At 32.3% G+C, this 23,797-nt stretch overlaps 4 protein-coding genes across 4 annotated transcripts; 1 reads left to right on the forward strand and 3 right to left on the reverse strand.

Moving 5' to 3' along the window:
* Positions 1 to 98: 98 nt before the first annotated feature.
* Positions 99 to 1,477, reverse strand: LOC107360893 (RNA 3'-terminal phosphate cyclase-like protein). The gene is made up of 2 exons (XM_015927615.3): positions 953 to 1,477; positions 99 to 861 (listed from the first exon to the last, which is right to left on the reverse strand). The coding sequence occupies exons 1-2, from the start codon at positions 1,395 to 1,397 to the stop codon at positions 152 to 154; spliced, it is 1,155 nt and encodes a 384-aa protein (XP_015783101.2). The 5' UTR covers positions 1,398 to 1,477; the 3' UTR covers positions 99 to 151.
* Positions 1,478 to 4,732: 3,255 nt separating this feature from the next.
* On the reverse strand, positions 4,733 to 5,469 carry LOC149094237 (uncharacterized). Its single transcript, XM_089267154.1, has one exon. It carries the CDS (start codon positions 5,385 to 5,387, stop codon positions 4,800 to 4,802), a length of 588 nt encoding a protein of 195 aa, XP_089123280.1. The 5' UTR covers positions 5,388 to 5,469; the 3' UTR covers positions 4,733 to 4,799.
* Positions 5,470 to 8,503: 3,034 nt separating this feature from the next.
* LOC107360291 (uncharacterized) lies at positions 8,504 to 12,288 on the reverse strand. The gene is made up of 3 exons (XM_089266961.1): positions 9,902 to 12,288; positions 9,674 to 9,836; positions 8,504 to 9,541 (listed from the first exon to the last, which is right to left on the reverse strand). The coding sequence occupies exons 1-3, from the start codon at positions 12,219 to 12,221 to the stop codon at positions 9,397 to 9,399; spliced, it is 2,628 nt and encodes an 875-aa protein (XP_089123087.1). The 5' UTR covers positions 12,222 to 12,288; the 3' UTR covers positions 8,504 to 9,396.
* Positions 12,289 to 13,965: 1,677 nt separating this feature from the next.
* LOC149094238 (uncharacterized) lies at positions 13,966 to 15,712 on the forward strand. Its single transcript, XM_089266962.1, has 2 exons — positions 13,966 to 14,801; positions 15,208 to 15,712. Exons 1-2 carry the CDS (start codon positions 14,047 to 14,049, stop codon positions 15,569 to 15,571), a joined length of 1,119 nt encoding a protein of 372 aa, XP_089123088.1. The 5' UTR covers positions 13,966 to 14,046; the 3' UTR covers positions 15,572 to 15,712.
* Positions 15,713 to 23,797: the final 8,085 nt, after the last annotated feature.

Here is a 23,797-nt window from a genome sequence, read left to right on the forward strand (position 1 = left end):
AAAAAGAGTAAACCTTTTTCACAAAATAAATTATCAAGATTAATCAAAGATATTCATTTATTTAATTTAAAGAAATCGAACATTATATGAAATATAAATTCGCTTGATGAACAAATTATAATTTATTGCAATGATTGAGAATAAATACAAGTTAAATAATTGTTTTGCTAAGATTGGAAAAACCGATTCCAACACAAGTTGCCATGATTTTTTCAGAGCCTTTCTTCAAATCTTCATCTCGTTCATCTTCTTCGCCTTTATCTTTTACTTCCAATTTAAATGTAATTTGTAAAATTTGTCTCATATGTTTCAATAATTGGACTGTAAATGGTGATAATGGGCCAAATTCAACTTTGGAAACATCAGGTTGTCCTAAAGCCATATACAAGCAAACTATACTCTGATTGATCGAGCTTACACAGCCGCCTCGATAAATTTCTTCAAAAAGACAAAAAACGGCTTCTTGAGCAACATCTTCAGGTAAAGATGGTCCTTTGTCACTTCCAGAAGGGTTAGAGTAAGCCTCGCCAGTATAATGGATTCCTTCAGTTGTCTCAGCTACTAACGATAGACCGAATCCGGGTGAATTTCCACTATTTTTTCCTTTTAAATGGTCAGAATGAATATAGACATCTGGAATAAATTTCAACAGCAATCCTTTGGCTTTGTCAATCATTCGATTTGCTATATTTGGTGCTACTCTGGTAGCTAATGCTATACCACGAATCCGTTTAATTTTACCAGGTTTGAGTAAATTGATTGGTTTTATGGTATTTCTTATTGGACATTTGAAAAACACTTTTCCACCGCCATTAGGAGGCATTCCTCTGGAAACAACAGTCAATTCAATATCAGTTTTTTCTGTAAAATGAAAAATAAAATTTGTGTATGAGTTAAGATCCAATCTAAACGGGTAAATACTAAAAACTAGTGAAAAACTAGTAATACTTACCCCAGACTGAAATTAATTTTGAAACAAGGGGAATTGTCGATTGACGAAGTGCATCAATTGAAACGTCCAACTGATCATTGGTTATCCCAGTTAAAGTTGCTTCAATTGGTACCTTACAAAAAGGCGCAAGAATAATTAATGGCTGAAGAAAGTATGAAATTGATCTTTGTAGCCCACAATCGTGTTCAATAGGACCACCATGTAATAGACCAGGCTTGAAGGTAATTTGGGTTCCAGTCTCATCAATAATAAATGTACTTCCATTGGTTGATTTAACAATCAGTTTTAAAAAAGACACCTCAGATTCATGTAAACCAGGTTCTTCCTCTCGCACTCGAATCTTATGTATCATAATTGGTTTTCCAGAAAGAATGGAAAGCATTATCCTGATTCGGAAGCAGTTAGAACCTTCAAAAATGTAATCTTTACTCACAGAAACACTCATGTTCGGTTGAGTGAGAAAATTTGGATCCAAACAATTAAAAATAAAATTCAATGAATATCACAAAACACAAAACACATTTAAGAGAAACATGTGTGAATCACATGACCAAAGCAAAAGAAGGAAAAGTGAGTGAAAAGCTGCATGGAGTTAAAAGATATCTTCAAGGCAAAGCTTAAGCACAAAGCTTAAGGGAAAATCGTCAGCATTAGGAAACTTGAATTCTAACGATGGATTTAATTAATCATTATTATTCCTCGATTTTCAAATAAAGTTAGATCGATAGAGCAAAGTTCAACAAACTGACTCAGTTTCTTAAAGTTTATCTTTGGTCATCGGGTATTTTGGCAAGAATTATTACAACTGTAATACTTTTTAACAATTTGGAAGTGGTTCATCAGACTCAAAATATCAAAACTATTACCCCAAGTTATCCGAACCGATTTCAATGATTAGTGTGTCATTTAATTCCGTACAAACTAACAATATAGTTTGTCGTCTTTTGATTACAAATGGAGAGAAGGTTTGAAAAGCGTCTTTTATTGTAAATCGGTATGCATAGATGAATAAGAAAGCAATGATGTGTGTCCATAGCTGAGCTTTTTTGTTTCACCCACATTAATGGTCCCCTAAAAAACCTGTTGATTTAATTTAGTTTATTTTTGACTGATCAAACCATCTAGACCTAACAAGCTTTTGAATAAAACCCTTGACCAACAAGTAGTATCATTGATTCAATAAGGACAAATGAAGTGTTTATTAGGATCAAATCCCTAATTATGAAGGAAAACTTCTATCATGTTTTGCTTCTTGAATGATCTTAGATTGAGAAAGATTGGCTTCTTGGTAAACCCATGGAGCAATAACTGATCTTTGAGGCCAAGAACCAGAAGAACGACGAACAATTTCCTCTTTGATTTGTTGGTCAACTGATACTTTTATTTGCTGTTGTTGTTGCTTAATTTGTTTCTCTTCTTCGAGTTTTAAACTTAAAGGTATTGAACAACCATCAGGGATACCAGTTCCAAAACGTATTACAAGTCGGTAACCAGCTGAAGATAGGGAATCATCATAATCAATTGAAGACATATTCAAACAAAGTAAACTGAGAATTAGGGAAAACAATTTCGATTGTTGATCCTAATAAGAAGAAATCCGAAGAGTGATGAGCTAAAGTAGTGAAATGATTATTAAAATGTTTTTAACAAGGTTTAACAATTTAACAAAGGTCAACAATGAAAGATGTTCAAGCAAGTCAAGGAAAAAGTAAAGAGAGTCAATTTTTTAGTTATTAACTACTCAAAGGTTGATGGTTAGGTTAGAACTGAAGTTATTAATAAATTGATCAACTCGATTAAGTTTTGAATAGTTTTGTTCACAACATTAATCGATACATTTATCTCTCTTTACTCAAGATTATAACAATAAGAGGTAACACGACCATGTTAATCATCTTTTGAGATAAGGACAGGAAAAAGTAATAGAACACGATGGCACCACTAATATTAATAATCCTTTCTTTTTTCTTGCATTTTTTAAACTTTTTCCATCAACTTGTTTATTTTCTTGTCAAAGTTCCTACATTCAACGCCAAATGAAGAAAACTACTGAAATAGGTTCCAGATTCTAAAAGTTCGAGAGTAAACTCAATGCCTCATTCAAGAACTAAGAGTATTGTCAGAATACTGAAACTGCTAATCAGGATGTGACAGAGTGAATCAATCTTTTGAATCTTTTTAATACTTTAGTTTGCTGTCTAATTAAGGGTTTAATGGATAAGGTTCCGAAAACGGTCCCATCTCTAAACTTGTTGAAATTCGATAGTAAAATTGTCTTTACTTGATTTTATTGAAAAATTGATTCATCTCATTGATTAATAAAATTTTGGACATTTTTGTTCCTAACTTTGACCATTTTTTCTCTTCATCTTTTGACTCTTAATTGTTTTGTTTACCAACTTTGGCCCTTTTTAATCTGCAGTCGGGTGTTTATTACCCTTTTGTTTTTTCTTGTTGAGAAGGACTCGACTAACTCGACTAACTCGACTAACTCAATTAACTTTCACTGTTTTCAGTCTTTCATTTAAATTTTTTAAAAAACTCCACAAATTTATGATTTTGCTTAAGCTTCTCAGAAACAAAATGAGTTGTTTTTTTGGTCACATGTTATTGAGTTGACTTAGTTGATAGTCAATGAACGGATCGACTTGGAACTATTCGAAATTTCATCGATTGACTGACTGACTACATCGAACAACTTAATTGGCTAGTTGATTTGATGGATGTGGTTGATAGCTTAGATTGGGTTGTGGACAAAACGATGAAAAGACGGTAGAAAGTAGTGCTTAAAGTGATGGACAATTTTGTTGGATATGAGAAAAGTCTCTTTAAAAAGTGATGTTTGATTCGGTCGATTTAATGGATGTGTTAGATTCTTTTGTTGACAATAGGGTGAAAAGGAGGTAAAAAATGGATCAAACTCAAACGCTGAATCAAGCAACAATAACCATAATTAAAAACAATAAAAACAATAATTAATCAATCACTTTGAAAATAATTTTATTGAAGAGTTTGAGAATTAGAAAAAGATAAAATAAAAAAATTCACGAACCTTACGTGCCTAAAATTCGTCAAGCAAACTCTGATTCAAAGTAGAAATTAATTAAACTTACCATATTTACTGGCATGTTTTTTATGTTTCAATTTGGTTGTAGTGTTTGATGAAAGTGTTGGCCAATTTTGTTGAGAAAAGTTTCTTTAAAAAGGGAAGTTTCATTTGGTTCAATAGATGTTGTCGATGTGTTAGGTTGAGTGGTGGACAATATGGTGGGCATATCAATGATCGAATAGTTAAGTGAGAAGTTAAGAGGTGAAATCCTGAGACTAACAATCAAATTATGCACTCATAAGTATTAATCAATCATGCTAACTAACGTAAACGTAATAATGGTAAATAACTCAACAATAAAAAAGAAAGGAAAATTGAAATGATTTATTTGATCTAACAATACTATAACATAAAAATATGTTTGTGAACAACGAGTTCTCGTTGTCGTCCGCTGAGTCCTCGTTGAGTAAATTTTTACTTAAGCACTTTTTGTTGTACATAAAACTCTTTCTTATCGTAAAATAAACAGAGTAAATCTCTCCGGAGATGTGCGTTATTTCATTTTCATCATTACATTTTGGCCACCACGGCAGGATAAATATAAAGTTTTTCTATTTTCTGCTGTTTCAAATCATTATCTACTCCTCTCACTCAATCAACTATAAATCCCGATAAAAAAAGAAAAAAACAAGAAAAAGAAGACAAAGCATAATCTATAAAAAAAATCACATTTATTAAGTCCCGTAAAGATACAAAGCTACTCAGGATAAGCAGGAGAGTGATCCCGTGTACGACTTTCTATTGGCGGGATGGTATTTTTCGTCCCTTCCGAACATCAGGGATGTTTGGTGGAATGTAATCCTCCCTGACGATACAATCAATGCAAGACTCAATGCATACATGTTTGGGTCCACCAGGCCAAGTGGAGTGGTTCATTTCATGTTTCTGCAGTGAATCCTTTCGAGAATAAGCGTATCTACACCACCTACAGTAAAATTTCCCATCTTCTGGAGTGAACTTTGCTTTAGGATTGCTAAGCAATACCAAATTACGAGCCTCAGCGGATAACCCATATTTACAATCCTGCAAATGTCGGTTTTTAACACCTTTTATATGGAAATTAAGCACTAAGGAATTCTCCCATTGTACCTCAGTTAGGTCCAGCATTTTATCATCAACTTCTACCCGTTCACGGGAAGCTAATTTTTTCCATTGGTATTCACCGTCATGAGTTTTTGCGGTCCCTCCTGCTAAATAGCGTGCAGCTTTCGCGGAAGCTTCATCGACATCACTTTCTTCTTCTTCGGTATCACTGTTTTTACTATTATCGACTCCAGTGTCACAGTCTAAATTGTAAAGATCTTCACGTTCATTTAACTCGGCCATTCTTTCAATAATAACAAATTAAATTAACACAGAAACACGTTAAGTAAAGAAAATAAACTTAAAACAACAAACTGAGGACAGTAAAAAGTTATTAGTGCGGTAAAATATAACATAAAAATATGTTTGTAAACAACGAGTCCTCGTTGAGTACATTTTTACTCAAACACTTTTAGTTGTATATAAACTCTTTCTTATCGTAAAATAAACAGAGTTAATCTCTCCGGAGAAGTGCGTTATTTCATTTTCATCATTACAATACAATTTCCCCCTTTACACAATATTATTGAATAAGGATTCTACATTTTTTCCGCAGTCTGTATTTGCATGAGATTCTGAGGTTAGGTTTCCTAATTTTCGTCGTTGTAGTTGAATCAGGGCTTTCATACTGTGTAATTTTTTTTCTTAGAACCCGCTCAGTTTGACCACAATCTTGACGAAAAAATTTGATACTTTGATTTTATATATTGTATAGATGTATAGATGTATAGATAAAAGAAAAACTGAGTCATCGTTTGCTCCGGACAACCTAATAGATCCACACGACAGTTTATCTCACGATTAGTAATCATTGATCACCCCTTTTCAGGCTACACTGGTGTTACGACTGATGCTTCAACTTGTCAAGTGATGAAGATAATAAAGATCAAGGTTTGATTAATTGTCACCCAAGTCTCTTCCATAATCTGAGTTACATTTTATCAAACAAAAGCTGTGATAAGTTTTATATAAAATTTACTGGAAATGACATGAAGTAGACTTTTTCTGAGAAGTTATTAAAAAGATAAATAGAATTCTCAATCTTTATCAGACCCTTTTCCCTTACCCTTTAACCCTTTTCAATAATGATAGTTGAAAAAATTATTCCCATTATCTGGAACATCACTGTACAGGGTGTACAGTGGTTTGAACTATGCTGCTTTTCATGTCATTTTATATCTAAAAATTAGTTTGAAAAAATTTATTTCTTATGCGAGTTCCGTCCTCCTTTTTTCGAACACTTTTCATTAGAGTTTTTCAAGTCCAGAATGAATAGCCACTTGTAGATATCATAGTTAAATTTTCTACATGTAGAATCAATGAAATGACAAGCTAGATATTTTTCTTCGGCTGATACAGCTTAACACAATTCCTACAACTTCTCAATAGAGCGAACTCGGTGCGATTTTTTTCAGTTTCGTCTTTTCTAACGAATTTGAGGTCATCTTCCGAAAATCATTAAAAATAAGTAAAAATAAGCCTTGAATAATGAGCTTTTCACATTTGGTGGAATTACTCTTTTCGAGAGTCCATTTCATTTGGCCTTATCTATTACATTTGTTTTTGAATAAAAATAAACTTTTGTATTTGAAGTGCCTTCTATTGATTTTACACGCTTAAATCTTTGAATTCTCCATTTTCTGGAGCCTCTGCTTCTTTGTGCACTAAAAACACACGCAAATTTCTGGAAACTTACAATATCATGACTGTAATTGACTTGAATCGGAGATATTATAGTTTTAATGAGATCGATAATATAAATGATTTGGTTTATTATCACAGAAAAGTTACAATGAACAATGGCCATTTCTGAGAAACATCAATGTAACAGCACACAGGGAAGCTTGACCTTTGCTCTTTTATATTTACTTATCACAAATTTTGCATTGATTAGAATGCTCAAAGGGTGAAATTGCAATTTTTATTATTTCCTAGAATTGGTAATCAGAATTTAAGTTCATTTTATTAGGTGATTGTTTCTTCGACAATAACAAGATCGCATGATTTCTGCACAATAGGAGCAAAATATTTATTTTGTATAAATATGCCTTTGAAAAATCATTCAATATCCAATTGAACAAGAAATTGATATTTCTCGAGTTTTACTTTTAATTTTGTTTAAAATGTTTGCAAAAGTATTCTTATTGCTTTTACTCTCGTTGTCTAATGTTGAATTTTCAAGTCAAACGATCATTGAAAGCAAGTGTAATGACAAATATGAGCCAACTAGATACGAAGGCTTTGCCGATGATGGAGAGCTGGTGTTAGCAGCCGTTTTCCAAATGGAATCGACAGATGCTTTTGAGCCAATACTAAGTGTGGAGCTGAGGCCTTACACTGACAGAAGTTCTTGGAGTACCATTTATTTTGAATTCGCAGACAAGTTTACTCATTCAAGTTATATCTTCGACTACAAACATGCTCATAATAAATCCTCTTGCAGCTCTGGTTTTTTTGTCGCCAAAGAAAAATCTAATTGCATTATAAACCAAGGCACGTGTAAGTGGCTGATCAAAAGTGGAAAGAAACCTGACCAATCATTGATAGACATGATTGCCCTGCCGGACGTAGCGAAAATTACGATTACAAATACGTTGAGTCGTAAGATTGTTAAAGATGTGACTGGTCTTCCGATATATCATTGGTCATATGCTCGATACTGTGAATACAACAAGAAAATATACGATATTGATGGCAATATGATAACTTTGAAGAAAGAAAATGGTTCATTTGAATTGTTCATCTACCTCCATACCGAGAGCGAACTCGAGAACCCAAGACAATTAACCTTGATCAATTCAAAAAACAGTTCAATATCTATCTTTTGTGATGATGAAAGAAGAGACATTATTGCTTTGACTAAAACTGGATCCAAGGAAGAGTCAGTGTTGGACAAATATATATTTAAAAAGTACATGGATAGACTTCGATGTGGCATCTCTTTGTCACTCGAAATGGAAAGCGAACATTCATCATTTTCTTTCAATGATGTACCATTGAAACTTATTTATAAGCATAAGGGTTCGGATAATATAATACAAGAAGTAAAATTTGAGTCTGACTTCATTGATGTATATTCACCTGAAATTGAAACTACAAAAGCTTCTGTGGATGAACATGATGTTGTCGATGAAAACCAGGAAACTGATAAAGTTAATCCTTTAATAGGAGTTGCCTTGACTATTATAACTTTAGTTAAATCTTATTTCGATCTTTGGTGATCAATAAACTAGATTTCAGTGATTAAAATGACTAATTTACTCGAATCGTTTAAATTTGTTATCAATCCTCATGGTAAAGTTTCAGAGATTTATTGCTCTGTGATTTGATATTGAATATTAAATGAAAAAAATTTCGCATCAATTTAGGCAATTTCATTATTAATACAATGATTGAGCTATAAAATATGTATTCAAAAAGAGTGAAACAAGAAGACTTCTTAAAGGTATGTTGTAAATACCCTAAATTAACATGAGACTAATTCTCGCATTAAAAATATCTCCATTCAGTACATTAATCATTTCGTTGATTGTAATTAATGAATACAGCGACGAAAATTGTTCTTATCAAAATAATGTTCACTATGCTCTTTTTTCACACGCTCCGTTGGCGATGGATCGCCTGACCTAGTAATATAATAAATATATTGCAAGAATGTATCGTGTCGATCATCAGATTGAATGATCCATAAAAATTCATCTTCAGTTTTCCTCTGATAAGTTAGTGAATGAAATGATTCCTTTTCTAGTAGCAAATTTGAATCCAATGAATCCACCAGCAAAGGCCATTAAGCAGACTATTGTCCCCAATCCAATTGCTATCTTCAAATTATTTAATTTAGTTGGTGGTTCAGGTGGTGATATTAATTCAGATGGCTGGGGATCAGTTTTTCCTGAAATTTTCTTGTGATTTATGTAAATTGAACAAATTTTGTTGGTGCTTTTTGATTCTGCAAACAGTGCAGGTTGATTAACATTACTTGGTTTCAAGTTTGTCAATGAACAACTCGTCAATGAAACACTGCTATCGAAAATTTGATCATAGTCAATTGATTCACAAAACTCGAGAGTAAAACAATTAGGATCTGCATTGCATTCGGAAGCACAATGCTCTAATGAAAGAGGATCAAAAGTTCTAACAATTGATTCTTTCATATTATCTTTCAATGCAAGTCCCACTTTATGTTCATAATCAAATTCAGATTTTTCTGTAAAAAGCAAAAAGAATGAATAATTAGTAATTTCAACCAGATTTAAAACAATGTTTGGTTAAAGTAAAGGTTTTTACTTGAATAATGGGAACATCCAGCCTCAGCCAACTTCCAGTTTGTTACATTTATTTGATGAACTTTATCAATCTTAATGTGGTTTACGTGTAAGAAACAAACAGATTCAATGCTGGAAGTAAGAATAAAAAATATAATTAAAATATCAATTCAATAGCTTTCTGTATCTTTACGCATTGTTCATTGATCATTTAATTGTTCAAGTTCATTAATCACAAAAATTTTGAGTTAAAATTCGACTTACCGTTGATTATTATCCTGGCAATAATCAAATGATTCACAATTGAAATCCTTTGAATGAACACATCTTTTAGCACAATCACCAATCGGTACATCAGCTATGGTTGAGACGGCATTCAGAACTAGACTTTTGCCAGGATACTCATGGAATAGATTCATAAATGATTCTAGATTTCAACAAACATTAAACAAAATTAATTCAAGAAACAAATTGATATGTTAACATATTTACTTTGATAGATGTTACATCCATCTGCATGACTTGTTTTGTCTTCGAGTGTGTCTTTCAATGAACTCGATGTTTCTCCACTCAGAATACATTCCTTATTCTGGTCAATACAATATGAAAGTGTGTTACAATCATCATCGTTCAAACAAGCCTTAAAACAATCTTGAAGCGTACTTTTCTCAATCTTGAATAGTGCTTCATTGAAATGGCGATCAGTGTTTATCATCGGAAAATCTTCAGCTCTTAAAGGACTGGAACCACTTGTATGCAGTTCCTGGGAAATATCACCAATCTCTTCAGGTCCATTCACGATGAACAAATCTTCAGCTGATAGGTCAACACTGGCTAAACGAAATTCGCCTGCTGAGACTTTATTCCGTATCTGTTGCAACACGTATGGGATTGTTGACAAATAATTTGCTTCAATCAGTGGTGTAGCATCAACCGTTGAAGATCTAAAGTAAAATTGGCAGTCATCGTTGCGTTCAGTTTCGACATTATCATGATTTTTTTCAGTAAAAATTAAACAATCATAGTCCGTACAATAACTAAAACTGAAACAATTTGCATTTGAATTGCACAGTTGTTCACAGTCCTCGACTTTAGATCTTTTAACAATATTTGAAGGATCCAAAATTTTGCTTTGATCAAAACGAGTATAAGCCTTAATGAAATGTACACGATCATAAAGCTTAACAGTAACATATATATTAGAATCGACTTCTTGTGTATGAATTGAACCAATGCGAGTTATTGGAATGAATGAAGTCAAGTATTCTTCTGTCGATTCCTTAATTTCTTGCATATTGTAGTTACTGGTCCATGGATTTGAAAAGAGCAGTTGAAACCAAGTGAAGTTTCCTGGTTCTTCATAACAACCAGAGACGTCGAATCGATCTTCATAGTCAATGTGACTGTCTTCGTAATCAATTATGGTTACTTCAACTTGAGGGGGAGAGTGATAGAAACCATAGTCATCGTCACTTCTATCTTGGGTGAATATAACTTTACTTGGAATAGAATTACTTGCGTTCTTTGTATTATAATTTGTATAATTGTATAATTGTATTATAATATAATAATAGTCAATAATGGCATCAACATTATTTGAAAAGAAGTTAGTTGCTCTGTATTCTTCTACTCGAAAAGGTCCTAAAGGTATCTCACCAATGAAAATTGGTGCATGATCTTGAGGTGGTTTCATTACCAGATAATACAATAGATTGAACCTAAGATCTTGATGAGGAGAAGGCCAACGGGTGAAAAGTGTATCATAAGACAGTGGTATATAATAACGACATTGACCAGTGTGTTCCTCAACTTCAAATCGACCTAGAGGGGGAGGCATTTCAATGGAACGAAGAAAATAAGTTTCTTCTTGAATTTCGTATGAAATGACTTCGCCTCGTTTCATTACTCGAGCAGTTGATTTGCTAGGGTCACGGTCAGAATAAGTGATTATCGCTTCCATGTCCATAGTAAACTCATTAACTTGACTAAAGTCTGGTAATGGAGTAGATGGAAGAGTACCTTTACGAGCACATCCATAACCCAATGGGTATGGAATTGGATCAGATACTGATATGACCAGGGGTTTGAACATGTAAAAGTTGTAAACATATTTTGACTCGGAATCAACTTGCTTTTTAACTGTTCGAGTTTCATTTATTGAAATGGCCTCCTGAGTTTCGATCCATTCAGGATAATACAACGAGAACCGATAAGGCAATGAGGTCTTGACGTCAAAGTAAAAGTCGATGTAAGGTCCATTAGGATTGGTACAATAAAACCAATGATTAACAGTAGAACCATCAATCAATTTGGATCCTATGAAGGAAGCTTTATCACTTATACTATGGGCATAGATCATCAATCCTGTTGGTCCCAAATGAATCAAGTCTTTAAACATCTCTGAATTAGAGACAATATCAGTTGGTTCGAACCAATCTTTGATTGATTCAATCTTCTCATTTTGAGTCAAGTCCAACCTTGTACACTTATTTTCTCGAACTGCAATCTTTTCCTCTGTTGAATGATAATAATAACGTCGATTCATTTTACCTTGAATGGTTGCTTCCAAGTCAATCCAGCCAACTTTATTTTTCCAATCATAATAATCATGGATTAAATTTTTTCGAGTTGGATTAATGACTTCAACAGAAGCATGATAACCAGTTTGTTTGGCAATCAAAATGAGAACATTTGGAACTTTCAATTCACCCACTTTACCCCTTTCAGGACATTTGAAGTCATCACAAAGAATTGAGTTTATTAAGTAATAACTAAAACAAAATAAAAAAGAAAATTTGAGATCGATTGACATCTTCGACTTTTATTTGTAAAATTCAGGTTGCGAAAGGTGGTTTCAATATTCAATCCACACCTAAGAGATTGATCTGAAATTGGAAAACTGTGTGAAGAAAAATTTTATTTGAACAATTTATTTATTAGCATTGAAAGAGGCGTTAAGCCAGTAAGACCAAGCAAAGGTGTGGAAACGTTTAATTAAATTATCTCTGCCATGTTTGTGACACAGGTGACAATATGTGAGAATTAGATTAATCATTTTCGCCCTCCTTGTATTTGATCATTTATTGATTATGTTAATAAAGGATGTTGCGGATAAAAATTGGAAATTATCAAAAGTGTATTAAAACTGTTCCCTCTGCATTCAACAATTGGCTTCTCAAGAGGCCCAATCAATTACCTATCAATCAATCTTCAGATCTTGGTTACAAATTTAAAAACGACTTTGTTTTCAGTTGAACCAGTTGATTTTCGGGCTATTATTTCCTTTTCTTACTTTTACATTTCTAATTTGAAGCCAAATGTTGAATAATGTCTGAAATTTTGAAGAATTGAAAATTATTATTAATATAAGAGTAATGGATGTCTGATGTAGTCGAGTCTCGAGTAGAGCAAAACATCAACGTAAGTAAATCGATCACCATGGATCAACATGTGTGATCCAACTTCTCAATCAAATAAGAATCCAAATGAGACTGACGATTTCATATTCATGGTCATCTGAACGTACCAAGGGACCATAATGTACACATCATTTCAAAGGCACCTTGTTCAGCGATATTGGATAGAATTGCTTCCAGTTCATTTCTCGGTCTTAAATCATGTTAATGAACCGAAAATTGCCAAGAATTTCAAAGTTGGTTCAAGAGATGGTTCAATGATGATTAAATAAAACATATTTTTATGATTTATTAATCCAATGGCTCAGATCCAGTGAATCATTTCACTACGATACAACCTTGACAAAGAAAACAAATAAACTCATTCAATGTAAATCCTTTTTAGAGCCACACGACAATTTATCTCACGCTTTTCTTGATTAAATTAACATATGATTAGAAATCATTGATTACACCTTTTCAGGCTATACTGGTGTTACGACTAATGTTTCAACTTGTGAATTGATGAAGATAATAAAGATCAAGGTTTGATTAATTGTCACCCAAGTCTCTTCCATTATCTGAGTTACATTTTATCAAACAAAAGCTGTGATAAGTTTTACATTAAAAATTACTCTTTTTGAAAGACCATTTCATTTGGCCTTATCTATTACATTTTTTTTAATATAAATAAAGTATCTGAAGTGCCTCCCATTGCTTTTACCCAATTAAATCTTTGAACTATCCATTTTCTGGAGGCTTGTATGAAAGTTACACCCAAAATACACGCAAATTTCTGAAATCTTAAAATATCATGACTGTAATTGACTTGAATCTAAGATATTATAGTTTTAATGAGATCGATAATATAAATGATTTGGTTTGTTATCACAGAAAAGCTACAATGAACAATGGCCATTTCTGAGAAACGTCAATGTAAAAGCACACAAAGAAGCTTGACTTTTGCTCTTTTATATTTACTTATCACAAATTTTGTATTGATTAGAATGGCTAAAGGGTGAAATTGCAATTTTATTATTTCCTAATTCCTAGAATTGGTAATCAGAATTTAAGTTCATTTTATTAGGTGATTGTTTCTTCGACAATAACAAGATCACATGATTTCTGCACAATAGGAGCAAAATGTTTATTTTGTATAAATATGCCTTTGAAAATCATTCAATATTCAATTGAACAAGAAATTGATATTTCTCGAGTTTTACTTTTAATTTTTGTTTCAAAATGTTTCCAAAAGTATTCTTATTGCTTTTACTCTCGTTGTTTAATGTTGAATTTTCAAGTCAAACGATCATTGAAAGCAAGTGTAATGACAAATATGAACCAACTAGATACGACGTAATTACCCTTCAAGGAGATCTGGGGTTAACAGCCGTTTTCCAAATGGAATCAACAAATGCTTTTGAGCCAATATTAAGTGTGGAGCTGAGGCAGTACACTAACGAAAGTTCGGATTACATTACTTTTGAAATCGAAGACGAGTCAATTTATGCAACTTACGTGTTCAAATATCAACATTATGCTCATATTAAACCAACTTGCAGCTCTGGTTTTGTGCGTTACGAAGAAGAATCTAATTGCATTATAAACCAAGACACATGTAAGTGTCTTATAAAGATAAATACTCTGATCGAGAGTGAAAAAACCCCTGAAGTATCATTAATAGACATGATTGCTCAGCCGAAAGTTGCGAAAATTACGATTTCAAATGCGCTAAGTCATGATACTGTTAAAGATGCGACTGGTCTTCCGATATATCAATGGTCATATGCTCGATACTGTGAATACAACAAGAAAATATACGATATTGATGGCAATATGATAACTTTGAAAAAAGAAAATGGTACATTTGAATTGTTCATCTACCGCCTTTCGAAGAACGAAATCGAGAACCCAAGACAATTAACCTTAATCAATTCAAAAAACAGTTCAATATCTATCTTTTGTAATGATGATAAAAATGACATCATTGCTTTGACTAACAAGGGAAGTGACCTTGCTTGTACGGTCATTTTCGATTTTTTTCGAGTTTATGTTGTAGAGGACGAAAAATAATTAGACACGTATTTTTGCTTTTTTTACGCCGGTGCGCGGTTATTGATATTTAGGCACTTTTAATTAAAGATAGTAATGAATTCCAGTCACTGAGAAGCAAGTAAAACAATGAAAAACAGAAAAATGAAAAATCTTAATAAAAATTGTGAATCACTTTTCAGTGACTTCAATAGATTTCAATGCAATATCCTCACTTAAAAGTGCCTAAATATCAATAACCGCGCACCGGCGTAAAAAAAGCAAAAATACGTGTCTAATTATTTTTCGTCCTCTACAACATAAACTCGAAAAAAATCGAAAATGACCGTACAAGCAAGGTCACTTCCCTTGTAAGACTGGATCCAAGGAAGAGTCAGTGCTGGACAAATATATATTTAGAAAGTACATCGATAGACTTCGATGTGGAATCTCTTTGTCGCTCGAAATGGAAAGCAAACATTCATCATTTTCTTTCAATGATGTACCATTGAAACTTATTTATAAGCATAAGGGTTCGGATAATATAATACAACAAGTAAAATTTGAGTCTGACTTCATTGATGTATATTCACCTGAAATTGAAACAACTTCAACAGCTTCTTTGGATGAACATGATGTTGTCGATGAAAACCAGGAAACTGATAAAGTTAATCCTTTAATAGGAGTTGCCTTGACTATTATAACTTTAGTTAAATCTTATTTCGATCTTTGGTGATCAATAAACTAGATTTCAGTGATTAAAATGACTAATTTACTCGAATCGTTTAAATTTGTTATCAATCCTCATGGTAAAGTTTCAGAGATTTATTGCTCAGTGATTTGATATGGAATATTAAATAAAAAAAATTCGCACTAATTTTTGCAATTCATTATTAATCTTACTTTCGATGCAACCTTCATTCATCAGAAATTCCGGTCATCTTACAACTTGGCTCTTTATCCAAACAACGACCATGTTTTTGGCTTTAAATCTTAAAAAGGGTGAAATTTCAGTTATATTCAATTTTATTTTACGGCTTGATATTCAGAGTCTGATCAGAGCTATCCTGTAACCACCAAACCTATTAAAACATCAACTTAATGTCGCTTTAATTTCACATACATGTGCTTCCTTGCTGATAGAGCTACACAGACAATTAGATTAGAAATGATCTGGTATTAAGAAGCACCAGAATCAATGAGTTGAACCATTGAAGAAGGTTGATGAAGTCAGTATTAGCTCAGCCGGATCATCCGAAGCATGACTTGAAGACCATCGTAGACATAGGCTCTGTCGAAAACAGCAAAATCCTCGTCGTTTTTTGTCTATTATAAACTGGTCATCACGTCTTATCGCGATGATGGCGATTGAAAATCGTACGGCATGCTTCCTGCCACCATTACATTAAACTCCCACTGCAGGGAAGGAAATACTGAAAGCTGAAGGAGTTTGCAATAAACAGTTACAGTAATCTAGAACGCATAATTAACCTCTAGAAGAAGGTATAATTAAGGTATGACCGGTAAAGTTTGAGAATAATTTTTCAGAATTGAATTGCGTCAGTTAGACTAATGACTTTAATTTCGAATATTTCAAGAGATTGTTCCGTAATAAAGTATCAGTATCTCATCAACAGTAGCAAGGTGATCTTCTGACCTTTTTATTTCGGAATAACTGACGCAATTCGATGCTGAAAAATTTATTCTCAATCTTTACCGGTCATACCTTAGTTACTGAGGTTTAGAACTGATAATGAGTTTTCGGGTATTAGCTATTCTTATTCTTTAGCTATTAAGATAAAATGTTTATTTTTAAAGTCATAATTTATGCGTGATCTTATTCTTATCTTGATTTTATTAAGTTACAAAAATGCTGGCTATTCTGCATAATACAAAGATGAGTTGAAAATCATAGACAATGTTGATCATCGCTATTTTCCGGTAAAAGCAAAACAGTTTGTTCCAATAGTGTTTTGAATTGCATGCCTAATAACTAACAAAGTTGTAAGATTAACGTGAAGTTAATCGGTTGATTCATTTCTAATTAATCAAGATATTTAACCCAAATATCTTTGATTGATCTGAGTTTCACACGTTTTCACGGTAAACATACATCAGATTAGTTTGCAATTGTTAGTTAATCTTTTCACCTCTTTCAATCTTTATGAAGTGTTCAGATAAAACTAACAATTTATAGTTACAGATTGCTAGGACAATAGTAATGGGAAAATTCATTTGAATTATGTATTTATAAGGATTTTTCGTGCAAACAAAAATCGATGATCACTTTGAATGGTTAATTGAAGTTGTAATTTCTTTATTAAGCAGCCAATAGCCATATTTACGACAATTAGCATTGAAAAAATAGAGTCGTGAATTGCATCATAGTAGTAGTACAGATACACAAGATAACTCATACACAAGATAACTCACTTTTAATCGATATTTAATTAATAAAATTGACCAGTAAGTTATTGATTAGGGTCAATGCCTATGAAAATTAATGCGGAACTATTTTTGAACTTTATGAAACAATTATGTAAGTTCAAGTTTAAGGTTAATTGTTTGCAATTAGTTTGAACATGGAAGTTTTTTTGCTTTGTTGATTAAATAATGGTACTTTTGAACTGAATAAAGTAAGTCAAGCTAATTGTTCTACGTTATTCTTGGCTAAACAAATGTATCAATTTTAAGATGTACAAGCAACGAAGGGGACAATAGTGTACGTGCAAGTATATTCTATGTTAATAATGGTTCGTTGCACAAATGTAACATTTTTACTAAATGCAATCAACGAACTGAATAATGATACTTAGTTCAATGTTAAATAATTATCTTGATAACCTGTGGGCTTAAATTATTGGACAAGTTACTTCATCTATTTTCTCAGAAACCATTTGTTCAATAGACTTGAAATTTCCTAGCAATGATTATAATAGGGATATATTCATAATATTTAAATTTCAGAAAAATAGCACGATTAGTTTGCTAGATTTTTTCATTAATTCCTTGCGCCTCAATCAGCGAAAATGCTAAAGTTTTGAACGGAATTTACCATGCGTTAGTTTCAAGTCATGTAATTCTTGATCCGTTTCAGGACTTCTTTCAATTTCATCATTTTGTTATCGCCTGAGGTCCGAAGTATATGCTAGTAATTTTTAAGACTTTAAACACATCACAATCAATTGATACAGACAAATTAGTGTAGTAACTCTTTGAAAAATTTCCTAAGCAAAAATTTTGAAAGCCTTTGGAAAGCATGGCAGGAAAAGTTAATCTTATCTTTCTAGGTAGATTAAATTACTTCCAAAGAAAGTGCTTATCTCTAGCTTTTGAATGGTATATAAAATGTTCAATTATTGCTATCATTTAATCGGGAAATTTCATCTAAACAATTTGTCCATAAATTTAAGCCCACAGGTTACTCATCGTTGCTCCAATATTTAAACTTTTTTCAGCGAGGCATGAAATGAATAATTTTGATTGAGAACGGTAACATATAAAAGGGGTGCTCTCTCTGATGCTAAATTGTCATTGTTTTGTATTCACTTGTTTATTAACATCAACAACATCAGCATCAACATCAACATCATCAACATCAACTACACAATCAAAGTTTTTTATTCAGTTTTTATTTAGTTTTCATTTAGTTTTATTTGTGTTATTTGGGTATTTTTACGCCCTTTTTTTGTTTAAAACAACAAAGGTATTTGTTTTTCATTCAATTTTTTTCATTAATATCAATGTTTTTTTTCTTTTCAGGATCCCCAAGAGGATTAACACCATCAACAGGATCAACAATACCAACACAACTAGCTGAAGGTAAGTCTTCAATTCTATTTAGTGTGTATATTTAACTAATTTTTTTTATTTCAGGATCAACACCAACATCAACACACCAACAACAACACACCAACTCCACAACCAGCACCACAATCATCTCAAAAGTAAGTTTCGTTTTACATTACTCTTCCCTTTTCCTACCTCTTCCCTTACCTTACCCTACCTTTACGTAATTTTTCCTTACATCAACCTAACCTTACCTTACATAAGATTAAGGTAAGATGATGCAAGGTAAAGTTACGTAAAGGTTAAGTTTCGTTTAGATTACTCTTCCCTCAAGATTAGGTTATCTTATCTTATCTTAACCCTACCTTTACATAACTATACCTTACATCATCTTATCCTATGTAAAATAAGGTTAAGACAATGCAAGGAAAAGAGTAAAGGTAAGGTAAGGATAGGTAAGGAAAGAGGTAAAGTTAGGAAAAGGTAGGGAAAAGAAAGGGTAAGGGAAGATAAGGTTATCTTACCTTAACCAATAGTATTAATAATATAAGCATTAATAATATGCTTCTCGACTTTCATTTCAAAAAATAAAAAAATTGAATTGCAAAAAGTTATATGTCTTCAGGCTTGGGCTTACGATTTCTACGGTCTAGAGACTTACTCCGCATGTTCCCTATGCTGATAAAATTATGGAGATTTTCATCGAAATGACAAAATCATGAAATTAATTCAATCTGAAATGAATGAATCGCTAAATAAGAACCTGAAATTTTCACCTGATTAGTAATGTACAAAGCTGAAATTCTTACCTTTAAAATATTTAATATGAATCCAAAGATTAAAAAATATTGTATTCCGAAAATTGTATGATAATCCAATGTACACAATGACAAGTACACAATCCAATTGGAATTAATTGATGAATATTGGTGAATTTGGTGAAAATTCATTAATAATAACTATAAACTAATTTATTAAAACAACTAACCAAAATGTTACATTTTATCACGAAAAAGTATTGAAAAACGGAGAACATAAATTTTTTTTTGCTGAACTGAAAATCGCAAGAAATTTTGACTTGATTTCAAAAACAAAACTTGAAAAGTCTGTGAAAAAAGGAAGAAAGAATCAAGCCGCAAACTAGCAAAGCAGCCCTTAAACTAAAAAAGCAATAAAATTTAAAGTTACATTTTGGCCAGTAAGGGTCAAGGGTTACTCTTTCTTTTTAGCAACTTTTTCTCCCATTTATGCATTTTATTGTTTAATTGCTCCATACATTTTTTTCACAATAGTAGAGTGCTTGTGACTATTTTTAAGAGTAGCAACGGAAGGATTAGGAAAGGAAATGTTAAAAAACATTTTTTCCCCCGCTCGTGCCTTCTATAATAAAAATCCGAAAATCTATGCACCTAAGTCAATTACATTTTAATTTAATGATTCAAGCATGTTACATATTCTGTTCAAATGTGAATTTTTGAACTGCAACTATTTTTGAGACCACAAGCACACCAAAATTTCACATAAATTATTGTGATTAGTATAAAAAGGGCGTCTTTCGAGCCACTTTTTAATATGCAAATGCAGGGGCGGCGCGAGGGGAAGAAATCAAAGAGTTTTAGAGGGGGAAGCAAGAGGGGAGAAATTCTAATAGTGATGTGAAGGTGAAAATAGGCAGTGCGAAGGGGAAATTGTAATATGTAGTCGACAGGAAAGAAAATATTGATAATAAAAAGCCGATTCTTTCACTAAGAAAATCATTTTGTTGTTAACCAGAGCAAGAGTTGTCTGCAAGATAAAAATAATAATGGAGAGTAAAAGAGTTATTGGAGTGGCAATTTGCTTTTTGCTGATCATTATCATTGTATTAATTTTCAAGATAATCTATATAGAAAACATTAAGATGAATGATTTGAAACTAGCATGATGTAAAATATATCAATATAAGGTATGAGCGGTAAAGTTTGAGAATACATTTTTCAGAATTGAATTGAGTCAGTTAGACTAATGACTTTAATTTCGAATATTTCAAGAGATTATTCCGAAATAATATGATACTGATACTTTATTACGGAACAATCTCTTGAAATATTCGAAATTAAAGTCATTAGTCTAACTGACTCAATTCAATTCTGAAAAATTATTCTCAAACTTTACCGGTCATACCTTACTTTGAATTCAATGCAAGTAAAATGTATAAATTGATTACAATTAGTTGATGAATTGTAAGCTAACAATTCTCAATATGCTTGCTCTACATAATTGACATCTAGCAGCATTTATAGCGCAAATCCAGACTTACCATTAAGTTAAAAGACATTTACCTTGGTCTATCTAACAACAACAAAAAAATGGTTCTAGATGTAACATCTTTAACAATGAAGAAATGTTTATATCACTTCGGCGATTCATGCCGCTGTTAAATCATTGGGACTGTTTGCACAGAGAAAAAAAGAAATGAGAAAGCGGTTAGAAGATGATGTCCTTATTGAAATAAAGATGGGAAAACTTGGTGAAATTTTGAACCGATCCTTGCAGTAATTGTCAGTTACCATTGAAACTACCATTGAAACATAAGTTTTTTTAACCGTTTTATTTTCTTTTACACCTTATTTCCACTGCATTTATTTACATGTAGTTTTAAATCATTTTAGTAATTAAAATAGTACACTCTTTAGTATGTTTGTTCACTCATTGTGCCTCCCTCACTTCTGTGGCTTCGCTGTCCATTGGCTCGGTTTCTTGAACTTTTGATTCTGTTGCAATCAACGCCTTTTCAAGTTCTTCCGGAGAAGGTATAACTACTTACAGGTGTATGCAACCATATTTCCCAAAAGGATCCCGTTCTTTCTTTCATTTCTTCTTTATAATATTATATAACCTGTGCGGAAAAATTTTGGTACAAGTTAAGTTAATTGAATTTGACAATTAATTGTTAGGAATAATTTATATTTCTTTATATCATATGAAAGCTTAAAATTAGCACTTTACTCTCAAATAATTTAATCCACCCTCAGAGGCAAGATTAACTTTTTCTTTCATGTTTTTCATGAGGCTGCGGAAATATGGTTTATCGAATTTTTTTAAACAATTCTTAATTCTTTTGATCAATTCTTCAGTGTTTTTAGCTGAAAAACCATCAGAATATACTTTTTTCTTGAGGTGACTCCAGAAGGTCTCGATAGGGCGAAGTTCGGGGACAGCGGGAGGGTTACATGACTTTGGAACTATCGGAATAGAAAGTTCTTCCAAAGCTGCAAGTGTTTTGGAAAATTGATTAGCTCAAATTCAAGCTCTTATACTCATACGCTCGTCTATCTTAACTTATTTAGTCAATAGAATCAATCAGACATGTTTAAAATTGAAGTGGTACTGTATCAACTGATAAAAAACAGATTTTTTGGATATTCATAATTAACGTCAAATCACAGTAGTAAATATTACGATGGAGTGGAAGCATTGACTCGCCAAATTAAAAGAGTGCAATTTAATATTATTCCAGTTTACTTTTCAATCGATACCACTTTCAATATCATTTATAATGCAAAATATGAATATTATATGGTGCTGGACAAAAATTTTCGTACACCTCTAAATTTAACTAATTTGAATTTAATATAATGCTAAATGATTTTTTGACTTGATCAAATGGTTTCTTAAGGTATAAAATTTGAAAAAAATAACAAAAAAATTTTGACAAAAAACTCAACAAAAAAGTATTAACAAAGTAACAAAATATCATGAAAGATTATTGGACAATATTTTTCGTACAATAGGTATATCACTATCTTTTTGATTTCTGATTGGAAATTTTTGTGGAATTTATGATTTCCCCTTTTAGTTCAATCACTTTGACAAGTCTTGAGTTCATTCCTGAAACTAAAGAAGATGTGGTTTCAATTTTTTCTTGATTGAGCTTTTTTGTCGCATCTTTGATGCCTTCCCACAAATCATCGGTGTTTTGGTAAGGAGGATGATCATAAACTATGTCAACAAGCATCTTCCAAACATTTTCGACTGGATTCAAGTCAGGTGACTTAGATGGCCAACTCAATAAAGCGGGTACATGTTAAGACAGCCAGTCCATTGAATGTTTACAGGTATGTATGCTTGCATTATCCTGTTGAAAATAGTATCGTCTTCTTCCAAAATGTTTTCGCCAGATAGGCAGAGCATTAGTTTCGAGAAAGTCAGTGTAGTATTGACCATTGATCCTACCGATCATTCGGAAAACATGAACAATTCCATTAGGCAACAACATTGCCCAAACCATGACTGAGCCACCGCCCATCTGACGCATTTCTCTATCTGAATCATCATCTTCACTCATCCAACTCATCCAAGAATCTGGTCCGTCAAGATTAAATTTCTTTTCATCGGTGAAAATTGTCATCTTCCAATCGAAGCAATCAGAAAGCCACTTCTTGGCCATTGAGACTCTATCATCTTTATGCTGTTGTTTGAGCTGTATCCTTTTTGGTTTCTTTTTGTATCTCAAACCTAACGATGATAATGACCTTCTGACTGTCCTGTTTGAGCATCCTAAGTTACGATTTGACTTTACTTTTGTGGCATTTACCTTTTCACCTTTACCTTTCAGCCTGTTAACTTCTCTTTTGATTTTGTTCACATCCCTTGCTCCTAGTATTTTTGGACGACCAACATCTTTCTTTGGCCTTTCATAATTATTTGCAATCATATACTGGACTGTACTCGGTGTTAATTTGAATTTCCTCGCAGTTCCTCGCAGATTCTTGGTTTCTTCGTACTCTGTACGAACTAAAGCTATCAACTCTTTTGAGTGCATACTGTATCGATGTAAAATTATCAGAATGTTAGTATGTTGATAATATATCTTGGAAAATTACGTGGTACAGTTATAAAGATAATCGTCAAAAAGTCCAATGTACGAAAAATTATGGCCGGCAAATTTGTGACAGAAATGAGTAAAATCGTAACTTAAGCACCTATCAAACTTTTTTTTGATGTTCAACTTAAATCAACTCCTAATTATTAGATAATTATGGTCACAAGGTCAAATAAAGCAATAATATTCACTAAAAATAAAAAAAACTAGTGTACGAAAAATTTTGTCCAGCACTATAAGATTCATGGAAATATAAATCTTAAGAGCATGAAAGCTTGAAGTGGCTTGATCAATATTACTTAGAAATTT

Source organism: Tetranychus urticae, chromosome 2 (genome assembly GCF_039701765.1).
Source record: "Tetranychus urticae isolate SD_2017Ah chromosome 2, NJAU_TeUrti_SD_1.0, whole genome shotgun sequence".
NCBI lineage: Eukaryota > Metazoa > Arthropoda > Arachnida > Trombidiformes > Tetranychidae > Tetranychus > Tetranychus urticae.